This window comes from Coturnix japonica, chromosome 3, assembly GCF_001577835.2.
Source record: "Coturnix japonica isolate 7356 chromosome 3, Coturnix japonica 2.1, whole genome shotgun sequence".
Taxonomy (NCBI): domain Eukaryota; kingdom Metazoa; phylum Chordata; class Aves; order Galliformes; family Phasianidae; genus Coturnix; species Coturnix japonica.
In genome coordinates this window covers 3623693-3651331 of record NC_029518.1, presented here as the reverse complement: position 1 = coordinate 3651331, position 27639 = coordinate 3623693, and the positions used below count along the sequence as shown (strand labels likewise).

At 48.9% G+C, this 27639-nt stretch overlaps 1 protein-coding gene across 3 annotated transcripts; it reads left to right on the top strand.

The window, feature by feature from the left end:
- The first annotated feature begins 711 nt into the window (after positions 1-711).
- PPP2R5D (protein phosphatase 2 regulatory subunit B'delta) lies at positions 712-26472 on the top strand. 3 transcript variants are annotated; one of them, XM_015856659.2, is made up of 16 exons: positions 712-843; positions 1269-1349; positions 7102-7309; positions 8234-8433; positions 8761-8871; positions 11011-11103; positions 11574-11704; positions 11941-12000; positions 12694-12802; positions 13935-13988; positions 16641-16811; positions 18001-18128; positions 20204-20305; positions 24501-24573; positions 25015-25131; positions 25398-26472. In XM_015856659.2, exons 1-16 carry the CDS (start codon positions 817-819, stop codon positions 25533-25535), a joined length of 1803 nt encoding a protein of 600 aa, XP_015712145.1. In that variant the 5' UTR covers positions 712-816; the 3' UTR covers positions 25536-26472. The 3 variants fall into 3 exon arrangements, with proteins under 3 accessions (XP_015712145.1, XP_015712147.1, XP_032299201.1); XM_015856661.2 differs by lacking the exon at positions 712-843 and adding an exon at positions 1002-1129; XM_032443310.1 differs by lacking the exons at positions 712-843; positions 1269-1349 and adding an exon at positions 3169-3717.
- The last annotated feature ends 1167 nt before the right edge of the window (positions 26473-27639 follow it).

The following is a 27639-nucleotide window of genomic DNA, read 5'->3' as shown; positions in this document are numbered from 1 at the left end:
GCGAGGGACATACTTCTGCTGCTATAGACCGACTAGGGTGAAACTGCCATCTGTGGCCACCGAACAATTGATCTAAACGGTGTTAAACAGCCCAGGGAACGTGCTGTCACAGGTAGCAACCAGTAGTTCCATGTGGTTCCACAGACAGGATATATTCAGGAAGAACGAGAAAAGCCAGTCAGAGTAAAAGCTGAGAAATTAAGTCTGCAGCAGCATCGGGAACGGGCTGTGTGCTTTATGTAGCGCTCGCCTGTAGATGGCAGCAACCCCACACGGCACTAAAACAGGCTGAAGGGACGTTTTAGAGCTTGGACACTCTAACATCACCATTGAGAAATCGATGGGGTAAAGGCTCACAGGACTGTGCTAAGTGCACATGAAGGGCAATTATTGTCATCTTCCTGGTCTTGTGCGAGTCCTCTGCCGTGATCCTGCATTGCCTTTGTCTCTAAATTGTTAAGATATGCATATGAAGGCCGGGCTATTGTAGAGTTAGTTCTGGATGGTGCCCAGGCACCAGCACCCGCTGGAGGCCACCCGACGTACTGTTAAGCAGCCGGGCAGAACGGGCCCCGCCGGATCCCAGCCTGGACCCGGTTGGCGTCACCCCTCGCAGCCCGTAGCCCCGCCCGCCGGTGATGGACGGGCCGCGGAGCCAATCAGAAAAATCCGCTGCTCTGCGTCGGCGCGGCGGAGCGCAGGCTGTTGCTAGGCAGACTGGCTGGGCTGGCCCAATGGGAGCGGCGCGCTGCGGCCGGGCCTGGGCGCAGGAGGCGGCGGGAGCGGGAGCGGAGCGGCTGGGCCCCGGCGCTCACCATGCCCTACAAGCTGAAGAAGGAGAAGGTGCGGCGGGCGGGAGGCCGAGCGGCGGGATGTCCCTCGGGCGTGCGCTCCGCTCCCTCCCGGTGTCCCTCCATCCTCGGCGCGGCCTTCCATCAGCGCGGCCGTTGGGCGGGGGCGCGCGCGGGGCTGCGGCCGGCAGGGGGCGGGGGCGCGCACGGCGGGGCGGGCGGGGCGCCTGGTGCAGGAGGGCGGCGGAGGCGCGCTCGGGGGGCGGCGGTGCCCCCCCACATCCACATCCTCTCCTCGAAACCCCCCTATTCCCGCCGCGATGCCCTCGGTAGGAGAGGTACGGCCCGGCCGCCGTCCCGGGAGAGGCCTCGGAACGGGCCGCAGGGTGCCCTTCTTGCGGGAGGAGGTACAAAGGCGGAGCGGGGCCGCGGTGTCGGGGCGCGCAGGGTGAACGTTTCGCTTTTTCGGCCTTTCAGGAGTCTCCGAAGTCGGCCAAAAGCACCACAAAGCCCGGCGGTGGCGGTGGGAAGGATGGCGGGGCTGAGAATTCGGAAGAGGTAAGGTTTGTGTCATGCACGGCGCTGTCCCTGCGCTCGATCAAGGGAGGACCCCTCCCGGATCCGTGGGATCTGAGCATTGAGCAGCAAAGGAGAAAGTTCACACCAAGTTAGTGCCCCTCGAAGAGCGATGGAGGAGCCACGGTGAGCCTCCTGTTTGCAGCCCTGCAGAAAGGCCTGGCACAAAGCTGGGGGCAGTGTGGTGAAGCTGGCTGCAGGGAGAGACATGGCAGCCTCTGAGGTGACTGTGCTTGTGTGGCCTCGCCTCGAGCACTGTGTGTAGCTGTGGGAGCCACAGCATAAGGACGTAAAGCCATCAGTGTCCAGAGGAGGGGTATGAAGGTGGGGAAGGGTCTAGAGTCCAGGATGAATAAGTAGGAGCTGTGGCCCTTGGGTGTGCTCAACACAGAATAGAAGAACTGAGTGGAGGCCTCATGGCAGCCTGCAGCTCCTCATAGGGAGTGGAGCCCCTGGGGACAGCCACAGAACCCGAGGAAAGGCATGGAGCTGTGTCAGGGGAGGGCAGGAGGGGCTGAGGGAAAGGCTGTGCCCCAGAGGGTAGAGGCTGCACAGGGCAGTGGGCACGGCTACAATGCCGGAGCTCAGGGAGCGCTGGGACACCGCTCTCAGACACTGGGGCTGGGTTTTGGGTGGTCCTGTGTGGAGCTGGAGCTTAATTATCCTTACAGATCCTTTCCCTCTGGGGATGTTCTGTGAGTCGATGAGAAAAGCCACAGCTCCCTGGGAGGAGGAGGCCTGACAGACAGGAGCAGTTGCATTGCTCCTGTCAGAGCAAAGCACAATCAACTCTGTTGTCACCTGGTGTCAGAGTGGGAGAGTAGTGAGGAGTCAGTGAAAAGGAACTTGTTCTTGAAAGGCATTTTCTGGGGGAGGAAGCTGTGAAATAATTGCTAGGACACCTCAAAGAATAGGGATAAAGTGCTAGAGATGAAGTGATTCTTCTTTGGTATAACAGCTTCATTTCTGAGCTCGGCATTACTCACAAAAAGGCACGGCCTGTATTCCCAACTATGCAGAGTCTCATTCTGAATTTTGATGCTGCCAATCTAGATGTATCAGGATGGCTTCAGCAGAATGTGATAACATGAAAAGCTGTGTTAGAACTAACAAAAACTTGGGTCAGCTGGTGCTTTTCTGAGAGACTTGGCTACATCCAGCACCCAAACAATGTGCTTGTGGATTCCGAGGCTTGACTCGAAAGAACATTGTATGCATGTCCAACAAAGGATGCATACACATGTGTGGTGGTATGGTTTTTCTTTTGTTTCTTTCTAATACTGCATTTTGGCAAGCAAGCTGTGTCACTTCCATGTCCATAGTTGCCTGTGTGCTCAAGTTCTGTGTGGAATGTTTTGCACTTATTATTTGGAGGACTGGGTATAGGAGATGTAAGGCTAATGAAGACCTGGAAGACTTCTGTGGTTCAGAGGGAACGTCATGGTCCAAATAAGGTTACTTTAGGGTCTCCTGCAAAGCATGAACCTGTGTTGCACAGCCTCAAAAAATATCCCTGCTACAGCCAATCCAGTTTAAGGTTCAAGCTATGCTTGTGCCTAACCTGCCTTGTAGCCAGCAGAGAACCAGCTGAGTTTGTTTGCCTTGGAGCTGGTGGCAGTTTTGTAGATCCTCTTTGTACATCCCATCCCTGTCTTGGCCTCTGCCTGTTTTATGTTGTGTATATAGCTACAGACAGCTTGCTTGAGGGCTGTCTGCTGATTTAACAAGTGAGGTAACGCCTAGTTTGGCATCGTGGGGTCAGGCTTACCTTTTATTTATTTGGTACTCTTTGTCTGTTGAGTTCCCACCTCTAGGAAGAAGAAGAAAGCCTGAGTCTTGCAATGTAAAGGTGATGGAGAGCCACCAAAGCAGAGTACTGTGATTTCCCCATCCAAACCAGTGGCTGTATTTCCTGGTAACAAGTGCTGCGGCCAGAGAGGGAGAGTTAGTTACAAGTTTCCTTCCATTACCTGAAATGGCACATAATGTATGGTTGTTCCTGACTACAGGAGAAACTCAGAAATGATGTGTCTAACCTTCCCTCCCACAAAACATACCCAGCCACTTCCTCATACCCAAACAAAATCCAGCCCTTCTTTAAGATGGAAGGTTGGGTCTCCTTTGATCACAGGAACAGAGAGCAGAAAGGAGACACCTCTCCAACGTGCTGCTGCTGCCACGGGTCTCATCTCCATTTCCCTGTTGAGTTTGCAGTGAAGTTTGTTCTCTCTTGGTGCTTTCCTGTCTCGGCACTGCTCTGCTGCAGAATGGAAGAGAGCTCTTTGCTCGATAAGAAGAAATGTATACCAGTTTGAATGCAATTTTCCTGCTCTTCAGGAAGCACAGAAAGGTATTTCTACTTTACCGTTGGGGGTGAGGAATTTGGTCCGTGTGCTAGGAGCTGGACTTTTTTCTTGTGTCAGAAGCACAAGAGCACAGGAGGAGAGCAAAGGAGGCCCTTTCGTCCTTAGGAAACACCTGGAGCAGTATTGTGTAGTAGGAGAACTAAATTCTTCCACTGAGTTATGGCTGTTTGGTTGCCTTTCCGAAGGTGCGCTGAGCAGGATTGTCATCTTTGTGTCTCAGTAGATCAGATGTTTGATGGATTTACATCATGAGAACAGTGTTTGGGCAGTTCTCTTCCAGCATGCCGTGGTGCAGTCCTCGTTTATCCTGGTACCAGAAAGTTGTGACTTGTTCTGCAGACAAGTTGTCCAGCTGGTGGAATGAGGAAAGCTCTTTGAAGAACAGCTCTTGTTTGACAGACCTCAGCAAGTGTGGCATACTGGGACCTCCTGTGAGGATCTTTGTGGAGGGATATGAAGAGGGTAGGAAAACTGTAGTGTTTTATTCTTTGCAGCAAAGGAGTTTTTAGTGGAGCTGAGGTGAAGGCAGGTGCATACAAAAGCAGGTAGATCCCCACCAGAGGTGGTGTTTGAACTGCCTGCAGTGGAGTAGTGCAGTGCTCTGTTAGATGCCCATCGTGGTGAAGGTGTCTGAGGTGATGAGGCAGCATAGCTTGGTTTTGGAGGAGCATAGTTTGCTCCAGAAGAGATCGGAGCAGTGGAAGAAAATGTGAGAATAGAGAGTGGGAAATAAAAGATTTTTTTAGATCATTCCCCGTGGAACATGACGAAGGTATGAACGGAGAGAATTTCTGTGTAGCTATTTAAGGAGAAAAAAAAGAAATAGAAGAGCACAAGCCAGAGTGGATGAGAGGATGAGAAAGAGTTACTCCTGGCCAGAAAGCCTGGGAGAGGCAGCTGGGTGGTGAAGAGAGTTAATGACCTGGAAGTGAGAGCAGGGATTAGCAGCAGCAGTAAAGAGGAGTCGCTCTGCAGCCTCAAGGGCAGCTTGGAGCCTCGCTGATGAGATGCACAGCTCTGGGAGAGGGTGCTCCTTTTTACCGAGCTTCTGTATTACGTGTTTTGCAGATATCTCCATGGGGCTTTTGTTACTGCAGTACCTGGAGTTCTTTATTTAGACATAAGCGTTACAGCATGTTGGTGTTACTTCTGAGACAGAGAGGTTGATTTTAATAGGGGAAGCCGTGTAACAACAGACAAAGAGCAGGTACTGACTTGAGGGATGGGAAGGGAAGAGTCATCTGAGGAGGAGGAGCTGAGAGAGATCTGGGCTGAAAGCTTAGCAAGCGGGGGATGCTCAAGGGACCAGTGAGGCAGAAGGGCTTTCCGAGTGGCGATACACCCAGCTGCAGTGGGAGTGCCTGCAGAGGTGAGGTCATGGATGGGAAGGAGAACAGAGGAGAAGCTGACGCTGCGCTCAGAGTGGCTGGGAGAAGAGCATCTCCTGGAGCCCAGAGTGAATAGAAATGGCACAGAGCGGGCCCAGGGCCTGAGGCTCATTGACTTGCACTGGCAAGTTCCTAGCAGGGAGGAGAGGTGATGGGAACTAAAAGGGAGGAAATGCTGAGCAGCTGGGGAGCCTTTGCCTGGGGGAACTCCAATGTGCTTGTGATTGGGGTTGGCCCATCCTACTGGCAGAGCAACCCACTCCACTGCAGTGGGAAAGGTGGGGCTGCTGCATCACATCGGGCAACCTGCTTTGTGCTGTTCCCTGATTTCTCCAGCACACATGGATGACAAACAGCATCTCCCCAAGCAGCTGCGGTGGTGTCAGGAGTGGAGCTGAAGCCTGGTCAGGTTTGCTTGTGGTGGTCAGCAGGCGCTGATGTCAGGAAAACTGTGAGATTGATACCTGGGTGTTAAGGGACAAGCTTTGTTTTAGCAGTCCGCTGTGTTCCCAAGGATAAAACTGTTAAAGAAGCTTGAAACAAGCCTCTTCTCTCCTGATTCATGCTACAAAAGTAGGGGGATTTTGAAGGTAGAAGGACAGTGGGCCTGATGCAGGAAGAGCCTCCAAAAACTAGAATTCAGACTGAAGTCAGTAAGTCAATGGAGGGTTTTAGCATTGATTATTTCTGAGTATAAAAGTGTATCTGGCCTTGCCCATCATGGGCTTTTCTCTAGGAAATTTTGCGATGCATGCATGTATCCATTTCCTAAATAACCAGCAGTGGAAGCTGTGTTCTGTCTCTCTTCATGCCAGATGTTGAAGACTAGAGGTTAGTGGCAGTGACTTTTCTGGACTCCCTAGCGAAGGGAACATGGCTGTGGACTGTTGGCCTGCAGCACACGTACCATGAGGGGAACATGTGGCATTGCTGAGTGGGTTGAGAATGTACAGATGTGTTCTGTCAGCCTCGGATGTCTTCTAGCAGGACCCATGGGTTCCCCCTCCCTGAGTGTTACCTGTGAGGCTGTTGATGCACCTTTTGTTTCTCTCTGTACCACCTTTCCCCTGTAGTGGTTTAGCATTCGTATTCTGCCCTTCTTCCCTGTGGAAGGTGAAGGAGGGTGATCCACCCTACCCACAATGCAGGTGCATTATCTCTTCTTGCACAGTGATGCTGTGCTGCACCTCCTTGGAGAATGAGAGGATTCGATTCAGGGTAAGGACTGTTCCTGTCTTGGGTAAGCTGCAGGTAAGCCAGTCATCACAGGGAGTTACAGGCCATATCTTGTTTATCTTGTTTGGAGGGGTGCTCAGATAAGCTTCTGCACTGCTGGTGCTTTCCCCCAAAATACTACTGGTTGGCATTCTGGGGAGAAATGGGAACATTGTGCTCTCCCAGTAAGGCTGGAATAGACTGACTGCTTTCTCGAGGTGTTTCTCTTGCACAAGTTTTCAATGATTTGTGTCAATGTGGTGTTACTGAGTCAGGTAATAACCCGCTATGGCTCTAGTGGGACTCAAACCAGCAGAATTTCAGGCAGAACAGAGCTGAGCTGAGAAAACGCTGGCTTGAGCTTCTGGTTACCTGCTAAAAATAAAGAAGTGTCTCTAAGTTCTGTTTTAAGAGGCACAAAGTTGAGAGGATGTTTCTGCACAGGAGAGTTTGTGTCTGTAAGCTCTTGTAACTTGTAGCAAGGCTTGGCCTAGCTTGCCATATCTCTAGCACCACATGTGCTGGAGAGCTCTAATGCCTTCACAGTACCTCACAGATATGAGCAGAACTGACGTACACTTTGCAGATTAATGCTGGTCATGCAAACAACTGACCTAGAGCCCTGTAAAAGTGGATGACCTGTACTGAAATGCAAGCACAGTGGCACAAATGCGCCCAGTTCCTTCAGTCCAAGAAGATAACTGACCATGTCTTGTTGCCTGTGAGGCTTGTTGATAAAACTTTGACTTTCTTTTCCATCAACAGGCCCAGCAGCCGCAGCAGCAGCCTCAGCAACAACAACAACAAACAACTTCAAATAAGCGCCCCAGTAATAGTGCCCCCCCACCAACCCAGCTAAATAAGATCAAGTACTCAGGGGGACCCCAGATTGTGAAGAAGGAGCGTCGACACAGCTCTTCTCGCTTCAATCTAAGCAAAAACCGGGAACTGCAAAAGCTTCCAGCCCTTAAAGGTACAGAAACTGTGGGGCAGGAGTGACCTTTCTAACAAGCTGTGCATTCTCCAGGCAGAAGAGCACTGTGGCATAAGGGCTTTTTCCAAGGTGACACTGGTAGTGTCCTGCCAACCCCCTGCCAGCAGTGCTGTAAGGATGGCTCTGGGAAAGGTGCTTGGTGTGGCAGTAGGTTGCAAATTGATGAGTAGCCTAAAAGAAAAAGAGGATATTCAATATGAACTTCATTATTTGCTTTCACATTTGAAACAATTGAAGCCCTGGTGCTTACATTTACTTGGGGCTGCTTCAGATTCTCCAGCAGGTTGTGTGGGAGAGTGGTAAAGTGCAGAGACCTTAGTACAGACTGCTCTTGACTCCTTCAGTCACCTGTTCCTCAGGGGTTACCGAGCCACCTCCTCCTTCTCATGTTTCCATTACAAGTTATGATAGTACTGTTGAACTTATCTACATTAGGGCAATTACCCAGCATTAGCAGTTAGTATCCATAATGGTGCAATTAAAGATGCCTTAAGTGAAGGCATGGAGAAAGTGTTGTCAGCAGTCACTCAACCAGGCCCATTGCTGACACTACTCACAGAAACATGCCTTTTAGGAAAGGTGGCTGTCTGATAGTTCAGCTTATCTGTGAGGAGAGCCAGTAAAGTGAGTTTCTTTTCCACAGTAGCTTGTAATGGGAAGGGATTGATGCTTAGCAGATCAGAAATCCATACAGTGTTTAAAATCACCAGATGGAATAGCTGTTCCTCCATTGTCCCAATCTCCATATCAGGAGTTACCTTCCCTCCTGCTCTACCTGCTCAAGGGGGACTGTGCTTAAGGAAGGGAATACGTGCCAGGGGGTGAACCATGCTGATTCCTAGGTGAGCCAGATAGATGCTTTGCCTACATTGAAGGTCTGACAATCCCTATTTTCTCTTCTAGATGCTCCTCCACATGAAAGAGAAGAGCTTTTCATCCAGAAGCTGCGGCAGTGCTGTGTGCTTTTTGACTTCATCTCTGACCCCCTCAGTGACCTGAAATTCAAGGAGGTGAAGCGAGCAGGTCTCAATGAAATGGTAGAATACATCACGCACAACCGTGATGTCGTCACTGAGGCCATCTATCCTGAAGCTGTTATTATGGTAGGGCGTGGGGCCAGCATGTGCTTGTTTGCCAAATAAATGGGGACTGTTCCGATGCATGTGCTTTTGGGAGGGAGGCAAGAGGGAGAGAAACAGATTTGTCAGAGTGGAATGTGACCTCAGTCTTTCCCATCCTTTGTAAAGAGAGGTGGAAGTTTTTTTTTACTTGGCACAAACTTCACTTGTGGAGTTTGTCTGTAACCATGCAGCCTCTAGAAGGAAAGCTTTTTGCTATGGTAAATGTGTTGCTGTGCAGTGAAGGATTTGCTGCAGGAGGCCCATCATGAGAGTAGCGATGTCATTCATACTCCTTTTTGCTGACCTCAGTTTTCAGTGAACCTCTTCCGGACACTTCCGCCATCATCCAATCCCACAGGAGCAGAGTTTGACCCTGAGGAAGATGAGCCTACATTAGAGGCTGCGTGGCCACACCTTCAGGTGAGGAGAAGGAAAGTATGGATCTGGGAAGTTGAGAGTCTGTGTCACCTGGATGCCTGCCCCAGTAAGCGAGGGTTGCTGTGTTCTAGGATAGGGAAGGGCAAGGCCGTGGATGAGAAGCAGCATGTAGGCAATGCAGATGATAGGGGCATTCTGGGAAGAAAAAGCTGATAGCTCTGTGCAGCATTCACCTGCAGATGGCTGTAGTCTCATGTGGCACTGAGGTAGGCTGAAAGTGAATGCTTTGCTGGGAATAAAGGGAGTTGTGCCATATTGTCTATGTAAGAAACATTTCCCCACAATGTTAATTCCAATCCTGATGGCTCAAGAGCTCTCATCCTCTAGGCTTCAGCAGTATTAGTGACAGCACCCTTGTCTGTTATGGCACTCCTCTCCTTGTTGTGTTTTCTCGGAGGCATGTGGAGGAGGAAGAGTGCTTGTTGCCAAAGCAAAACCTATGCTAGCACCTGCTAACACGTCTATTTTATACTGATGTAACACAGTTGCAGTAACTGGGAGCAAATGTGATCAGAAAAAGATGGGGAACAAGAAGGGAAGAAGAGGAGAAGGGGCTGAGGACTTCTTCAGTAAGCTGTGTCCTGAGAAATAGTTTAAGACAAATTAAGGTGAAAAGCGTTATGAAGGCAAGAACAAATGTGATTGATAGAGCTCAGAAGCGTAAGTCAGGAGGTAAGTTTGTAAGAGTCTCCTCATATACATGCAGGGAGACATGCAGTCAATCTGACAAAGGCAAAGCAAGAGCTAGTCACTGCAGGATGGAACAAAAACACAGAGGATGTAGAGTGTGGTTCTGCAGCAGTGGTTAATCACTTCTCACTGCTGTGGTTGACAAAGGGATGTGAGTGTTGATGGGAATGGCACATCCTTAGCACCAGTGTGCTGCAAACGATAGGAAGCATTTATTTCTTAGAGTTAAGTCAGCAGCAGGCAGCACAGGCCTGTGGCAAGAGGTGCACTGCTGAGTTTTCATTGTGACCTCAGATATTTCTTTGTGCTGCTGTCCTTTGTAGCTCAGTTTCACCAGTGGTTGGGTGGCCCCACAGCTCCTTCTACTCCAAAGACAGAATATAGGGATACAATGCTCTAGTTTGGCCTAGTTGTCCCTCAGAAGTGCTCTCTCGTGACAGGTTCTGCCTTTAGATAGTCTTACCAGTCTAGGGCAGCAGTAGTACTCTCAACTCTAGCAGCCTTCTGAAAGCAAGCTGGCTGTTCTTGTGGGGTTGTGATACGGTGTGAGTTTCATGTGGTTTAGTAGGGTCAGTCCAAGTCTGAAGTCAGTTCCCAGGGATCAGAGGACATGGAGTGTTTTCCTGAAGTCTGTTTCATGTTTGCTCTTTTGTTCTTCCTTGGTGTGTTTCAAGGCCTTACAAGAAGAGAAGGCTCTGGAGGGATGTTACAGCAGCCTTCTAATACCTGAAGAGGGCCTACAGGAATGCTGGGAAAGGACTTTCTGTGGGATGATGTAGTGACAGGACAATGGGAGGTGTCTTTAAATTGGAAGAGGGTAGATTTAGACTAGATATTGGGAAAAATTCTTTATTGTGAGGGTGGTGAGACCCTGAAACAGGTTGCCCAGAGAGGTGGTAGATATGTCCCCAGAGGCATGTGAGACCAGACTAGATAGGGCTATGAGCAACCTGATCAAGTGGGAGGTGTCCCTGCCTGTAGCAGGGAATTGGAAGTAGACGATCTTAAAAGTCCCTTCCAACCCAAACCATTCTGTTCTGTGTTTCTAATAAACCTGAGCCTTTGTCTTTTCTTCTGGAGGTCTTTTCCTCTGTAGAGGTGGGGACTGAAGCTAGGAGGTTTTCCCAGGCCTAGTATGTTGGTCTGTGTAGGTGGTGGCTTTTGTCTTTGTCAGGACCTGAGATGATGAGATCTCGTGCAGACTTGGGCAGTTATGTGCCACCGCTCCATAGCCCATTACAGTGAGGGCAGCTGAATCAGTGTCTTTGGGTGAGGAAATGCATATTCCTGTGTTTTCTGTGCCCCAGCTCAGGCTTTTCAAGCTCTTTTCTTTCAAGCTCTGAAGGAGATGGAAAACACATAAAATGTGAAGTAAACAGTGATGAGAATATGAGGAGGATTTCTAAGTGATCTCTTTTTTTCCTCCTGCAGCTGGTGTACGAGTTCTTTCTCAGGTTCTTGGAGTCACCTGATTTTCAACCAAATATAGCGAAGAAATACATTGACCAGAAGTTTGTACTGTCTGTAAGTAATCATAGCCCCTGCCATTGTGTAGCACCTTTGTGAAGGACATGCAGCAGATTTTGGCCAAAGTCTTATGCAAATAGTCTGGTTTAATCAGGAGATATTAGGTAATGAAGGTTTTCTTTCTTTGCGTGTCTTTTCTTGAAAGAGCAGCTAGAACTATGAGATTCGGGCAACAGTGTGTGCAAGTTGTGGTCTCTGGAATTTGTTATCATTGTATAGGTGGGAGAGGGGTATTGGGGGAGCATGGAACAGACTGCTCTGGAGAGTGTCTGGGCCGTTGCTGTGATTTAGAAGATGAGAGTGCTTTATGGTACCAGCTTGAGGCTAGGGAGGAGGCCCTTGTGCTCAAGGTGCTGAAGGCATCTCTTGACTGCAGGACCCACTTCTGAGTAGGAGCGCTGCCTAGTATTGCTCAAAGCCACATCCAGACAGTCACGTATGTAGGCACTGAATTTCTGTTCCCACAGCTGCTGGATCTCTTTGACAGTGAAGATCCCAGAGAGCGTGACTTCCTAAAGACTATCCTGCACAGGATCTATGGGAAGTTCCTGGGTCTGCGAGCATATGTGAGGCGGCAGATCAACAATATATTTTACAGGTGAGGTGATTCCTAGTGCCACTGTCCGGATGAATGGTTGGTACAATCCAGTGAGATAAATTAGACTGTCTCTGATCTAGGCTTTAATTAGACAAGTAACTTAGTTATATCATTCTGTTTTGGTATGGATACCCTTGGCCTGTGCCTGAGAGCAGCAAAACCTGTCCATTGTTCTTCCTTCCTTTTCCTCATTAGACTGGATCCAGTGTTTGGCAATGACATTCTTCTCTCTTCAGGTTCATCTATGAAACAGAGCATCATAATGGGATTGCAGAGCTGCTGGAGATCCTAGGAAGGTAAAGATGGTCTTGTAAGTCCCAGAGGATTCACAGTGGGTGAGATGTCCTAGCTCAGTATGCTGTGTGAGCTAGTAGTGCTCTCTTCCAGCTGGTGTTGCAGGAACTACCTTTTTCAGAGACTCTCACTCTGGTGAAGCACACAGTGCTTTCCAGCCTGCTGACAAACGTAGTGGTAGCTTTCTCTTCCCCACATCTGTCTGCTGTTCTTTTGAGTTTGAGCCCAGCCACGCTTAACTGCCTGCTGAGGCAAAAGAGCCTCTCACAGCCTTGAGAAACCATAGCAGTGGGCAGCCTTCTCCATAGCTTTGACTGCCCTTCAGCTGAAGCAGCCCTCTCTTACGCTGCTGTTATTCTGTTCTGTTGAAGTTGAGCCTTGATGACTGGGCTACTTCTGTGCTGGACTTCCCGGAGGTTCTGTTAAATTGTGTCTGAAGGTTCCTGGGCTTATTCTGGCACATAAAGGAACAGAGCCTTGGCTCCTTTAGAGGTGTTTCCCTGCCATGCCTGATAAGGAAGCATTCTTTCACTGGATGTGGTTTGCAAGGTTGGGCCCCAGCAACTGCAGTTCTAGTGGTAGGTGTTCGCTCAAGTTGCTAATGAAAGCTAGGGCATCTCACTGATTCTTCTGTGGTGAGACATACTGTGTTCCTGCTAGATAAAGAAATTAATGAGATTCTTGCTTCTTTTCAGCATAATCAATGGGTTTGCTTTGCCTCTGAAGGAAGAGCACAAAATGTTCCTCATCAGGGTCTTGTTACCACTGCACAAAGTGAAATCTCTCAGCGTCTACCACCCACAGGTGAGAAGTGCTTCAAGTCTCCAGGGCAGAATGCAATTCTTGCAGTAGTGCTTGTTCTGGTTTGTTTTTGTTTGTAGCTATTTGTCAGGCTGCATCACTATATTACAAGACCTTCTTGCTGTAAGATAGCTGGGGCTTTGCACTAGCTCTTTACTGTGGTGATTTGTCCCAGCCTTACAGTGCCTGGGCCTGTGTGCATTTTGAGTGTGCTTTTTGCCACTGGCTGATAGGAAGGTGTCCTCCACTTCCTGCTGACTTAATGCTCTGACCTGCTTTGCCTTTCTGTGATGAAAGATTGTGAAATATTGGTGCATTACTGAAACAAGAGAGGTAAAATTCAGAGCTCCATTCATCAACCTCTGTATGTGATGTGTCAGCTGTTAGTCATTTCTGAGATATGCAGATGAATTGGTGTGCTACTGGCATAGAGATTAATTTCTCACCATTTAGAAGTCATAAAAGAATAGAAGCATGGAGAAGGTCAGGACTTGAGCATAGAAGTGAAAAATGGATGCTGAACAGTGATTTCTGTTCTCCCAACCTTGTTTTTACTGGGTGATAGTCTGGTTTGCTCCTTGTCATGTGTGCGGCTGTGCTTGCATTAAAGTGCATTAGCTGTAGAGTGCTCTAGGTGACTCATTCTCTAAGGTTCCATGCATTCACTAAGCTCAGGTCCTATCTAGTCTTAGGTCCCACCTGCCATCAGAAGAATTGGGACTGGCTTTGTATACAGTCTGATAGTAATAGGATGAGTGGGGATGTCTTTAACATAAAAGAGGCAAGAGTTAGGTTAGATATGAAGAAATCTTCTACTCAGAGGATGATGGAACACTGGGAGAGGTTGCCCAGAGGGGTTATAGACGGAGGCATTCAAGGCCAGGTTGGGTGGGATCCTGGGCAGCCTCGTGGTTGGCAAACCAGCTCGTGGCAGAGGGTTAGAATTAGATGATCTTTGAGGTCCCCTCCAATGTAAGTCATTGTATGATTATAACTGGATTCATTTGGAGCTGCAGCTGTCTGCTTGTTGCACGCGCTGGATGGCATAATGTTACTTCCAGTTGTGGGTGATGGTGGTGTTGCTTGTATCTCCAGTACACTTGAAGCTCTAATTTTGCCATGTGTTCTCCTGCAGTTGGCATACTGTGTTGTACAGTTCTTGGAGAAAGACAGCAGCTTGACGGAGCCGGTGAGTAACCTTTCTTAAACTCTGCATGACAGTCACGTCCCCAAAGCTTCACAGCTTCCAGAGTTCAGAAAGTGCAAAAAGAGGCTACAGAGCCTGGGGGGAAAATAAATTATTTTCTGAACTTACTTGGCACCCTGTGGGTAAAATGGCAAGTTCACCCATTTTCAACCATGTGAAAGCCTTTCAGAAAGCTTCAAGAACATGGTTAAGGTTTGCCTTTGTGCTTCAGATCTTGGAGCAAATATACCAAGTGTCCTTTCATGGCAGAGCTTTCAGCCAGTGAAGATTCTGCAGAGACAAAACAAATAGCTTCCTGATACCTGGTGGAACCAGCATGAACTCACAAAGACTATGAAATAGTAAGAGTTCAGGCTGCCAGAGTTGGCTGAAAAGTTGTTAGGATGAGGTTATAAACCAGGAACCCAGAAGTCTACTTAGTCAAGCCACTGTTTCTTGATGAAAGTATTCTTCCTGCTCTAGCATCAGTATGTTAACTCCACAGTGTTAAGTCACAGTGTAGAGACATATGCCTTCAGGATGTAGTGCTGTTGAAACAGCAGGTTCTAAAATGTGTGAGCAGTGTGTCCCTCACATATTCCAGTTACTGGCTACACAGGCATGCAGCGTTAGCCAGGCTGTATGCTGGGTTGGCAAGAGACAAATGTTTCTCCACCTACTGCAGGCCAGGAAATGTCTTCTACAGAGCTGATCTTGGGAACCTCAAAACAGCAGATGGCCATGTGCTTGTGTCATTGTAGCAGGGAGCACCAGAAAGTGTGAGCATTTTAATGAGTAACACTAACTGAGGCCATTCTGTTCTTTGGCTGAAATGTGTATGTTTTTGGTGCTCAGTGGAAGCTGGTCAGATTTCTGGCTCTTCAGTTCTGACGTTAGAATGCCAAAACAGATCTCCTTGCTTCTTTCTTCCTTTTTAAATGTAAGACCTCAGTTTTCTCTGTTCTTAAAAGCCTGCTATGAAACAAACTGTGTAAAGTAGCTTCCTGATCATGCTGAATACTCCTTGTAGCTGACATGCAACCTAGCAGCCTCCTGTCAAAGCTCTCACTGCAGGCCGAGGGATAAGAGAGAAATGGAAAGTCTGTCAATACTTCCAGGATTCATTCTGAAGCATATTCAAATAGTAAAGCTCCATAGCTCATCACTGCTTCCTTAGCTGGTGGTCCCTGGATTAGAGAGGCAGGTCTGATTTGTTGTCAGTGGGCTTTGGCATAGGGTCCTCATGAGGTAGACCAAGGCAGTATTACTACAGTATTGTTGCAACATTCATCTTATGAAGGTTTTGAATAGATTCTTGGTATTACTGGGGTTATTGAAGTCAAGGATTGTGTCCCAGCAAGATCCTGACTGCAGTAGAAGATATTGCCACCAATGCTGGAAGGAGGTAATATCTTACTAGGTCTGCAGTCACTTAAAGTGTGCCACCCAGAAGCTTGCTCAGTAAGGCTGAGCGTGGTAGCTCTTACAGCAGACTGAATGATTGCCAGGTGAGCAAGACTTCAAGTGTGCTAAGTAATAGTGAACACAGACTCAACACCCCTTGCACCACCTTAGCTGTAGGAGAAATTGTCTGAGTCATTGAAGCTGACTCTTGCCTGAATAGCAGACCTGAGTAACGACAAACGCTGAGGATACCAAACTGCTGCTTGAGCCTTGAGTTGGTGGCTCAAATGCTCCTCATCTTGCTCTTGCTTTGCTTACTGCTGTCCTTGTGCCGGGGTGAAATCGTCTCAAGTGTTTGCTTCAGGATCGGACTGCGGAAGTACAGAGTTTAAAATAGTAGCTCTTACCAGGAATTACCTGAATCTAGTGGCTGTAGAGTTAGTGCATGGTTAGCATTGCTGTAAATGCCACACTGATGGCTCCAGCTGAGTGAGTGAAGGTCTGCAAGATCATGGATCCTGTCTTTGACAGTACCTAGAAGCAGATGGCCAGGCAAGGAAGTAATAAATAAAGTGGGATATAGCTCTATATTCCCCTACTGTGTTCCTCTACTATCATGTAAGCAATAGTTTCCTCAGACAGAAGTTGCACCTGCATTGTCGTATTTCATCATATTGTTAGGTTTAGCCTCCATAAACTTATCTTTCTGGAGCACGTTTGGACTCTAGACAAAAGTCCTCATAAACGAGCTCTGTAATCCAGTTATCTTTGTGTGTAATAGTACTTTTGCTTGCCCTGAATGTGGCCGTTGTGTTATTTATTGGGTACTTTCTAGCATTCAAGCTCTGTGGTATATTGAATAATGATTCCTTCATCATCTTTTCCATAGCATTTCTGATTTTCCTTGTTGATCTTTCATTGTTGCTCTGCGCCATCTGTCATCCCCTGCCCACTCTGATTTGATCCTTCCTTGTTCAAGTATGCTGAGGGAGGAAGTAGTTCCAAGCTTTGTGCTGGTAGTACCAAATGTTAGCATCCTGGGCAGCACTGCTGTCTTGTATGCAGCTTGGCAGAGTTTATGCTTTTCTCTTCCTTCTTCCCTGATAACTCACCCCAACTCTCTGAGAGAGTCTCGTTATTTCTTTTACTTCCTCTGTGTTGCTGTTGTTGTGACCTGACTTTTAAAATCTTATTTCACACCCTGTGTTAACTGTCAGTCTCTAACACTATGTCTGTACCCTTCCTACTCAGGTGATTGTGGGCTTGCTGAAGTTCTGGCCGAAAACACACAGTCCCAAGGAGGTGATGTTTTTAAATGAGCTGGAAGAGATCCTGGATGTGATTGAGCCATCTGAATTTGTGAAAGTTATGGAGCCCTTGTTCAGGCAGTTGGCCAAGTGTGTCTCCAGCCCACACTTCCAGGTGGGTTCCAGCTCAGGGAGTGGGAAGGGGACTGACATATAACCCTCTTGGTGTGCAAGGGTTATGCCACAGCTCTTGAGCTTGTCTTTGTGGACCGGTGACACACAGTGATGCCACCAGAGAGAGTACTGGGGTGCCATGTTGTGGGAGGTAGTGAGAGTCCTCACCCAACCACAGAGCAATCTCATCCAAAGAGACAACTAAGCTGATCATTGGATCTCCCCCACTGCACTGTGCTGTGCATCAGCTGGAGCAGAGGTGCTCTGCCACCTCCTGTTTCCTCTAGCAGATGCAGTGTAGAGGAGATCCATCCAGTGTCATCGTGTCGCAGTAAATCCAAGCTGGCTGTGATGCTAGGTTGAGGCTGATGATGCACTGTGGAACACAGGTGGCTTCAGACAAGTTTCTTTGTATTATTCCAGTATCGATGATAGTTAAGTATACTGAAAGTGGTAGTCTGCTTCATCCTTGTTCCATGAAACATGGCTCGCCCAGGTGTGGGTGGGGTGTTAAATGGTGATGTAGCCCAACCCCAGTGTAGGTGTGACTGCACAGTGAGGCAGACTGCCTTCAGCCTGTCTTCTAATACAGTGAGGTACAAAGTTGTGTTCTGAAGCCATAAGTGTAATCAGCCCATATTGTGTGTAGAGATTCAAGGCTTCCCAGTAGGGAGTGACTCCCCAAGACTTTCCATATTTTCACCCATGCTAAATCAGGTAGATGTATTGCGGTCCTGGTATTTGAAGCATGCTCAAGTGCCCAGAGAGGCTGTGTTAGAGAGAAGGCCAGGGTGGGATAGTAGCTGTGAAGCTTTACAGAGGGCAGTCTAAGGAAGTGAAGGAGTTAGTCTGTGCCATGACCTGAAGAGGATGATGTTACTGTGCTCAAGTGTTGTGTAAAGAGTATTGGAGTTAATGTTGGACTTGCCTGGTTAAGAACACAAGGTTTTCCCCCAGGAGAGTGAGAAGTGTCTGGCAAATGCCATAAGGGAAAGAACTCTAGGCAAAGGGGAAAAAAATGGCTGTGCAGAAGTTGGCAAAGGTCAGCCCTGCTGCCTGTGCTACAGGGAAGTATTTGCTCCTCAGCTGGGTGGTGGTAAGCTCTGGTCTCAGCACTGCACAGTTTCCATGTGCACCACAGGTGTTACTGGAAGGAGCATCTCCAAGAATGGGTTTCTCTCCCACTGCAGGTGGCAGAGCGAGCACTGTACTATTGGAACAACGAATATATCATGAGCCTGATCAGCGATAACGCAGCCAAAATTCTCCCGATCATGTTTCCAGCGCTCTACAAGAACTCCAAGAGTCACTGGAACAAGTAGGTCTTTCCGCATGCCCTGGCACTTGCTGTGCATGCAGGATTGCTTGACCTACTAGCGATCTTGGGGCATGCTGCTACAGTGCAATGATGCATGGCACTCGGTGACACCAGGTGCTGAGACAGAGGGGGTGTTGTTAGTGTTGGCATGGGAAGGTGCCACAGCAGACCACAGTGGCCTGTAAGGACTCAGATGTCTTGCAAGGGTCGGCATTGTGGCTGTTGAGTCTACTCAATTTGATGCCTGCGTATCTCTAGTGCTGCAGGCCTCTTGGAAGCATGCTGTGGGTTTTCCAGCTGATTCTTGACTGCTTATTAACTGATGGTCACCCAACTGTGATGAGATACCTTGTCTAATGCAAGTGCCTGGCTGCCCTTGAGTACAGAAAGAATAGAGAAAGCCCAACCAGCCAGGCACATGTATGATGTCACGTTGCCTCCTGTGTCTGCACCCTCAATACTTGTCCGTGTTGTGGTTCTCTCCTAAACTTTCTGCTAGCCTGTCTTCCAACTGCTTCTGCTGCTGATTTCTTACCCATCTAAATCTAATTGTAGAACTCCTTTTTAGTGCATTAGCTAAAAGTGCTCAGTCCACAGCTGAGATCCTGAAGTTTTCTTGTTTTATATATATATATATACATACATACATACAGGGAGATGGGAAAAAACAAAAGTGTCATTCAGCTACTCTCCAGAGTATGGCAATATCAAAATATTATTTCTGTGGAGGCTGGACAAGATCAGGACTTCTGAGTATGCTCTGGTAGTAAAGGCAGGGCTGTGAGGTAGGATTGCTCCATACTGACCTGCTGTTTGACTGTTTCATTCTCTCAGTTGTAGCAGGAAGCACAGACTTGAGCCACCAGGCAAGGCTGGTCTGAAAACCAGAGAATGTGTGAACATCTCCAGGCTGAGCTGTCCTGCTCTTTTCCATTTGGTGTCTGTCAGTCTACACGTGTAGACTCCAATGCACTCGCACTCCATGCACACATTTACCAGAAGGCAGACACGTGCATTTGCAGCCAGGCACACGTACATGCACAGAGACGTCTAGGTGCTCTCCTGCTTAGTGTTACTGCACATGATCAGACTTCCATATTCCTGTGTGAAACACTCTGCCAGTTCTTTTTCCTTCTTTTGCAGCCAGTATTCCTGATCCTGCTCTTTCTATGTTCCTTACTTGTCTCTCTTGCACTGGTATGGTAGAGGAGGTCCTAAAGGTGTTTCCCTCATTTCTCTCTATTTTAGTACTGATCACTTTGTCTCAGCACAGGCTGAATACTTCAGGTTCTCCTCTTCCTTCCCGTAGCTCATTTCCTCCCTGTGTTTTGTCGTTCAGACCGCATAAATCCAGCAGGGCTGTAGCGTTCTTCCTTATTCCGTCTGTACAGCTGGAGATGTACCAGGGCTCAGATCTACAGTCCCATCATCTCTCACAGCTCACATATTTCACAGTCAGCTTGAATACTTGTTATTCCTTGGGGAGGGTCTTCTGTCACAGAGCCTGCTCAGGCACAGTGTAACCTACATGTAGATTACTGACACAAAGGCAGCTTTTTTCCCTCTGCTCTTTTCCATTTCCAGGGCTGCTGGATGTCTGTGTTTTGGGCAGCTCAGTAGCAAAACTCATGAGTAAACACTGGGCAGCCCAAAAAAAGTCATGTTGTGCATCTTGAGGTTAATTGTGGAAGGCACTGGAGCTAGATTAGTTAAATCCCTCTTCTGAACAACCCTAAGCACGTCCTTAGAGTCCTTTCTCTTCCAGTTCTCCTTTCCTATAGTCTCCAGACTACAGGAATTGAGTGCAATTGTTTTTGCACTTGCAGAGATCAGTCAGAGCAGGACTATCCCAATGGTCTTCTCTCTTTTTACTCCATCTCTTTCTCTGCGCGATGGTCTCAGGTGCTATCTCTGTTAAGGGGTTGAGGTGGGGCTGTGTGAGAATCTGTACCAATGCTATGATGTACAAGTTGCTGTGACTGTTTACTCTCTTCTCTGCTGCTGGGGCTACCTCAGGGCTGAGAATATGCAGGATACCACCATGACTTGTTCTCCCTTTCCTGTTTTCTTTGCAGGACGATCCATGGACTGATCTACAATGCATTAAAGCTGTTCATGGAGATGAACCAAAAGCTCTTTGATGACTGCACACAGCAATACAAGGCAGAGAAGCAGAAGTGAGTAAGAACTTCTTGCCCAGTGGCTTGAGCTCATCGTGGAGTCTCTTCAAATCCACTAACAGCTGGTAGATCCCAGTAGGCAGAGGGGGAATGAAAGGGTGGTGCAGATCATTTTATCTCTTCAGCAGTAATTGTATGTGGGGGTAAGACGAGTTATTAAACTGGAAGGTAATCCTTCCAGTTCTGCTGAAGCAGGTAGCTTGGAAAAGATGGACAGAATTTTCTGGGTCATGAGGAAATAAACTGCAGTGTGAAAAGTCTACTCAGCTTTACATAGAAGCTTATGGTTTGCCTTGGAAATATTCACCAGTTCTTACATGTCTTGGTAATAATGCCTGTAGAATCCTGCTGCTTTAGAAAGTGTTTTCTGAATAATTTTGCTGTGGAGAGCATAATGCATCTTCTGCAACACAGGATGCTTTCAGTTTTCTGGTAATAAAGATGGAATAGTATCTGGAACTTCAAAGAACAAATGGTGGGGATAAAATCTTAGCAAGTATCAGTGCTGTGATGCAGTAGAGAGAAAAACTCTGCTCTTTCTGCTGCCTTGTGCTCAGAGTGATTGGTGAGTTGAATCAGTTCATTAAGCTAGAAAGAAACTTTTCCATGTCAGATTTCTGCTGGCTTTGTTTTGTGAAAGAGCAATGAGTAGCAAAGTTGAGATGGGTAACGTGTATATGGAGGAATTAGTATTTTGCACTTTCTAAACTGATGATAAAAACTTTTTTGCTGCCAAGTTATGAAGGGACAGAAGTCATCTGTATCTCTGAATGATAGATGTATCCCAACAGCTGTCTGTATGTGAAGTCAGAGTGGGCCTAACTGGGAACAAGTGGCAAAAGCACTCTACTGTGATTGGCCCAGAGGCTCTGTGCATCCTTAGTACAGACTGCCTCGGGGGGAGGTACTTTGAGGACCCAAAAGGGTACTGGTGGGCTATTGGTACAGCTTCTGTGGGGACAGAGGAGATATTGAACATCCATCTGCCTTGTCTGGTCTTTCAAAGGACCTTTCTGATGTGGGGGTTGCTAGGAATTGAAGAACTGCAGGTGCTGGTTGCAACCGCAGCAGTGGATTGGTAGCAAAGGTTCTGCACCAGGGAGGTGGTCAGGCATGGAACAGGCTCCCCTAGGAGCCCCGAGCTGCTGGAGTTAAAGGAATGCACAATGCTGTCAGATGTAGGCTTTGAATTTTGGTAGTAATGCGTGGAGTTGGATTCAATGATCCTGTTGAGTCCCTTCCAACTTACAATAATCTGTGGTTCTTTAATATTTTCCCCATTCTAAGGCATTTGTGAAGCCCACTCCTGGATACCAACACATTTTAAGTCACAGTCAAAGTGCTATTTAAGTTGAGATCTATCTGCCATTTCCATCAGGCTTTTTCTACCTCTTACAGCTCATACATGCTCCAGGCTGTTGAAGGTGACAGTGAGCAGTACCAATGTGTGGCTTATGGAGGATTTTTCTGGGGAAGATCCATAAAATCATAGAATTGCTTGAGTTGGTAGGGACCTTAGAGAACATCCAGTTCCAGTCCCTCTGATGTGGGCTGGGTTGCTGCTCACCAGATCAGTCTGCTCAAGAAGGCCTTGGGGTTACATACCTCCAGGGCTGGGGCATCCACAACTTCTCTGAGCAACCTGTTCCAGGGTCTCAACACCCTCTAAGTGAATTTTATCTCCCTAATGTCTAATCTAAATCTCCCCTCTTTTAGTTAAAAACTATCCCCCTTGTCTTATCCCTATCAGACCATGTACAGTCAGTCCCCCTCCTGCTTACAAGTACCCTTCAAGTACTGGAATGTCACGATGAGGTCTCCACACAGCCTTCTCTTCTTCAGACCGAACAAGCCCAGCTCCCTCAGCCTTTTTTCATAGGAGAGGTGCTGCAGCACTGTGAGCATCTTCACGACCCTCTCCAACATCTCCACATCTTTTTTGTGCTTAGAGCCCCAAGTCTGGATGTGGTACTGCAGATGGGGCCTGACAGGAGAAGAGGAGAACAATCCCCTCCCTTGCCCTTCTGCCACCTCTCTTTCGATGCAGCCCAGATACTCTTGGCCTTCCAGGCTGCAGATGCACACCGCTGGCTCGTGTCCAGCTTTCTATCCACCAGGACCCCCAAGTCCTTCTCCAGAGGGCTGCTCTCAAGGAGACCTTTTCCCAGTCTCTACACATATCTGGGATTGCCCCTATACAAGTGCAACATCTTGTTAAACCTCTTTATATTCACATGGGTCCGCTTCTCAAGCTTGTCCAGGTTCCTTTGGATGGCATCCCTTTTGCACCACTCAGCTTAATGGCATCAGCATGCATGCTGTGTGCACTCAGTCCCACTGTTTATCAGAAATAAAGATGTTGAAAAACAATAGTCACAAGATGGACAAAGAACTTGCTGAGTGCATCAGTCTTTTCTGTATTGTTGCCAGTCCAAACGATGAAGGGACAGAACCATTCTCATTTATCAGGGGTTCACTCTCTGTGGTCTGTCTCTTCTGACCAATGTACCTGTAGAATCTTAGTTCCATCTGCACCTTGGTTTTCCTGGTCCCATCTCTCCTATATTTTTCCCTGGCCACCCATCCCTGCTTCTGCTGCCTATACTTTTCCTTCTTATCCCTCAGTTTGACCAGCAGGTCCTTGCTCAGCCTTGCTAGTTTCCTGCCCTTGTTGCGTGTTTCTCCTACTGGGGGATGGAGAGCTGTTGTGCTCTCAGAAAGGTGGCCTTGAGCACCAGGTCTCCTTTATCAACCTAGTCAACATGACGCTTATTTGTTTCTTAGGGACACTACAGGGTCAGGCCTCAGAAAATCAAGCATGTGCTTGGGAAAATGAGTTTAGCTGAGAAGTATGCCTCAGCTCTTTGCTGAGGGCCATTGTAAAAATGCCATCTTCTCCCTCTGTGGCTTTATAACTTCAACCAAATAGAAGCAAACGTGTGTACCATTAGCACTTTGGCTGCACGTTCTGAACTGTAATAGAATAAGTCATGTCTGGAATGGCTTGTTTCTCTTACAGGAAGCAACATTGTTTAGCTCCCCTGTGGAAGGAGACAGCTTTGTCACAGAGTTGTGTCTCGGGGGCTGCAGGGCCATTCCTGCTCTGCCCCTTACTTGCTCTTCTTTCAGCCTGGCTCAGAGCACAGCAGTCCCAGCAGCTGCTTCCTCAGCTCATTTCTGCTGCCTCACTGGTAGAGGTCACTGCAGACCAGGGCCTGCTGGTGCACAGTAATGTGAGATTGTAGTCAACTGCTGGCTTTTTTTGCCAACGTGGAGACTTAAATGGAGTAGTAATTACGCTTATGTTCTGTCTTTTAATGTTACAAGGTTTATTGTTTTAGGAATAGTGTCCCTAAGGCTGCCTGAGAGAGTGCTGACTGGGTTGCTCTAATGCAGGATCAGTCTTTAACTGCACGATACCTGATGGTTTCCACAGGTCCTCTGCCTTATCCACTGAGACTGACAAGTCTGAAAAGCTGAAGATGAGGTGGCTGCCGCTTTGTAGTCAGAAAAAGGAACAGGCATGTAAAATGTTTCACAGGGAGCCCCTACAAGCCTTGTGCTATGAATTAGGAAAAAAAGAGTACGTGGCAAAGACCACATTATCATGTATAGCTCCCTTTCTTACAGTTGGCTGCAATTACAGAGTATAAGAACTTTCTTGATAGATCAGTAGCTAGGATGAAAGCCAGGGAAGTTAAAAACCAGAACTGAAGCTGAGATTTTTAGTGCAGAGGTTTAAAATGTAGAAGAGAATGACAAGGAGTGGTGGATAGTCGCCTCTGTGGGCGAAAGTTCACTGCCCTGGGATTTACAAGCAGCCAAGTTGAACGGTCACATGAGGTCTGCAGCAAAGCCTGTGCCAAGCTGAAGAGCTGCTTACCCCAGAAGCCAGGGCTGTCAGCTGTGCTCCTGCAACACAGAGGCAAGGAGGGGGTTCGTGTGCCACCTGCTGCTGCTGCCACACTGTACTCTGGGCTGAGCAAGGAGCATGCCCGCCTGCCTGCCTCCTTCCCTGGGCTGACTGCAGCACATCTGTTCTTGCCCCGTCTCACCTCTAGGTAGAAAACTGGGATAGAGCTGAACAGCTCTTCCCTTAGCTGTGCTCTTCTGCTATCTCTGTTCTTGTCTTCCTGTCAGTGAAAGCTGTGCTGCCCCCAGGAGTTCACACTTGTGCTCTCTCTCTCTGCAGGGGAAGGTTCAGGATGAAGGAACGAGAAGAAATGTGGCAGAAAATAGAGGAGCTGGCCCGGCTGAACCCCCAGGTGTGTAGCAGCAGGATCTGGGACAAACAGGACAAGAATGTGCTGGGGGGCTTGGCTTGCTTCCTGAGCTCATGAGAGCAGGCTGCAGCACCTGGTGTCAGTCCTGTGCACACAGCTGCAGTGTTGGTCTGTCCCTTTCAGGCTGTGTTTTAACAGTCTGGACTTCAGCAGCACTGACCTCTAGATGATGCTGGTCAGGGTGTGTGTATTTGTGGACTTCTCTCTTGGCCATGGCTATACGTGTGTTGTGCTGTGGCTCATCTGGGTGCCACAGGTGGAAATGGGTGAGAGAAAATGCACCTATCCTGACTGCACGTGCTGTGACCTTTGAGAGCACCAGAAAGGATGACTGGAAGAAGCGTGCATCTGTTAGGATGCTGAGGGAAGGAAATTTGGTGTTGGGTGATGTGCTCATTCCCCAGTGTTCTGTGTTATCTGCAGTATCCCATGTTTTATGCACCTCCATCATTGCCGCTGGTCTGCTGTATGGAAACGGAGACCCCGACTGCAGAAGATATTCAGCTACTGAAGAAAACAGTGGAGACGGAGGCTGTGCAGGTGCGTAAATGATAAGGGGCCTTCCAGAGATTGCCCAGGACATGACCACAGTTAGTGCAGGGTCCAGCAGACAGAACAGCACATTCAAAATGGCCTCAGGGTAAATGCCCCCTACTCTAATCCAATTGTTAGAGATCAGCCAGTGCAAGTGGGGCTTCTCTGCGTCCTTGTGGGCTGTGGCAGTTGGTATCAGAGGAAGGGAAGGCTCAGGCTGTACGGGGCTGAAGGTGTGCTGCAGATATCTTACTTCTTTGGTTTGTCTGTAGATGCTGAAAGACATTAAGAAGGAGAAGGTTTTGCTGCGCCGGAAATCTGAGCTTCCTCAGGACGTCTACACTATAAAAGCCCTGGAGGCCCACAAGAGAGCAGAAGAGTTTCTCACTTCTAACCAGGAGGCTCTCTGACGGGCTCAGAAGCTGGCCCAGGAAGCTCTGTCCCATCCCTTTCCCCCAGGGGTCACAGAAATGCACTCGGTTCTCATGTATAATAAGGAATGAACATGGTGAGCTGTGCCTGTCCTCCACTCCATCCGCATCCCTGCAGGATAGATCTGTTTTTATGTTGTACCTTGTATCTCACCACTGCCATATCCTCCTGCTTCTCCTCCTCCTTCCACGCACACACACACACACTCACACACGTGTGTACGTGAAGGGAAGGGAACCTGGCTGCCCTGCAGGTCCAGGCAGGGATTGCTGCATTTCCAGCTGCTGCCTGGTTTTCGCTCTTCCTGGGAGCCTTGCAGGGCAGGCAGGTGCTTCCTGCAGCTCTGCTAGAAGGAAGGGCTGAAGGGAGCTGCTCTGGGCTCTGTAAGCTCCAGAGAGAACCGAGCCCCTGCCCAGCTCACCTCCGAGGGATGGCTGAGCTGGGCAGCGGCACAGTGCGGTTCAGCTCTCAGGCTTCAGGATCAGCCTGAGCTGCCCAGTTCAGCCCAGCCTGAGCCGGGCGTGCTGGCTGGAGGCTCAGCGTGCTGCAGCCATCCCAGCTGCCCGCCTCCGCTGTGCCTGCCCCAGTGCTGCTTGCGGTGACCAGAGGCTGAGCGCATGGTGGGATCAGCTGGCAGAGTTTGTGGGGGCTCTGCCTGCTCCCCCCCTGCCTCGGGGTGCAGCTGTGCGGTGGGAAGGCTCACGCACAGCAGGAGATGTTCGCTTCCACCTTTCTTTTGCCTCAAGCCCCCCGTTCTGTTCCCCTGTTGGTGGAGTGGGGGTTCAGTGCTTTGCCACCCCCAGTATAGCTGGGTGCAAGCACTACATCCTATTGCTTCCCTCCTTTTAGAGCATCCTTAGAAGCTCTCTCTTGGGAAAGTAAATTCCTTCTGCTCGTTGTGTTGGTCCTCGCTAAGTCGTCTCCATTCCGATGTCTTGGGTAGTTGTGGGCCCAGAGTTAACCTCTGCTTTGTAGCAGGCGTCAGCCACTGACTTCTGCTTTCTTCCTCCTCCTCCTCCTGCTCAATTAAAATACTCCCGCAGCTTTCCCCCCGTTGTTCCCATCCTTAGCTCTGCAGTGGCTGGGGTTTCTAGGAAGCTTGTGCTGCTAAAGTCATTTCTGCCAATTCTAGTGGAAGCAATGGATACACGTTTACGGGGCCGGGCCGAGTTTGTGCGTGTTCAGTTGTCTCCTCTTTCTGAGCAGTGGCGAGATGCCACCATGAATTGCTTCTGTAGGTGCTCTGAGCAGTTCGCCTCCGCTTCCTTCAGCGCCTGCTGCAGCCCCAGGCCGTTGGTAGCTGTGTGGTGCAGCAGGGCAGTGCTGTGCTGTGTCATTTAGCATTTAGAGCACTTCGATCCAGCTCTGGGAGCTCCATCTCCTACCTTCTTGTGGTGCGGATTCAGTCCTAGGCCGAGGTGATAAGTAAGGGAGAGGTCTTTGCTTCTTAATGCTGCGCTTGCTTGCTTGACACATAAGCTTGTGGGATGGCAGTAGTGCAGGGAGCTCACGCAGTACAGCATCCATAGGTCATTGCGGAAGGTGCTGCTGTATCTGCTTTGTCCCCTCCTGCAGACCCCTTCCAGGTTGGAGCTGCTGTGCAGCGCGTCTCCTTTCCTCCCACCCAACCGAGCTGTTCTCTCCCTGTGTATCCAGTGCCCCCCGCTCCTCAGCTCCTTTAGTGTGCCACCATCTCTTGGGAGCAGCTGCCAGGTGTGATAAGGGACGGGATCACCCAGACCATGCAGGACCCGGCTCCGCACACCTGGCCAGTTCATCAGGAGACTTACCCAACACCTCAGGGAGGTTATTGCTTATTGAGCATGACTCTGAGCTCATGGTCAGCTGCCACTCAATTACCTCACGTGAGCCTGGCACACTGTGTGGGCACAGCATGTAGGCGGGCAGGAGCCACGGGTGCTGGGTTGCAGCATAGCCCAGAGCTGCTACCTGCAGCAGGGTGGGGGATGCTCCTTGTACCTGCAGCAGGGCAGGGGATGCTCCTTGTTCCTGCAGCAGGGCTGGGGATGCTCCTTGTTCCTGCAGCAGGGCTGGGGATGCTCCTTGTACCTGCAGCAGGGC

What these genes read in the sequence shown, in the direction of transcription:
- PPP2R5D (XM_015856659.2), top strand. Translation starts at nt 817, where the DNA reads ATGCCCTACAAGCTGAAGAAGGAGAAG. An exon ending in TGGCCCGGCTGAACCCCCAG is followed by an intron (nt 24,574 to 25,014) that starts GTGTGTAGCAGC and finishes TGTTATCTGCAG; the next exon opens with TATCCCATGTTTTATGCACC. An exon ending in TGGAGACGGAGGCTGTGCAG is followed by an intron (nt 25,132 to 25,397) that starts GTGCGTAAATGA and finishes GTTTGTCTGTAG; the next exon opens with ATGCTGAAAGACATTAAGAA.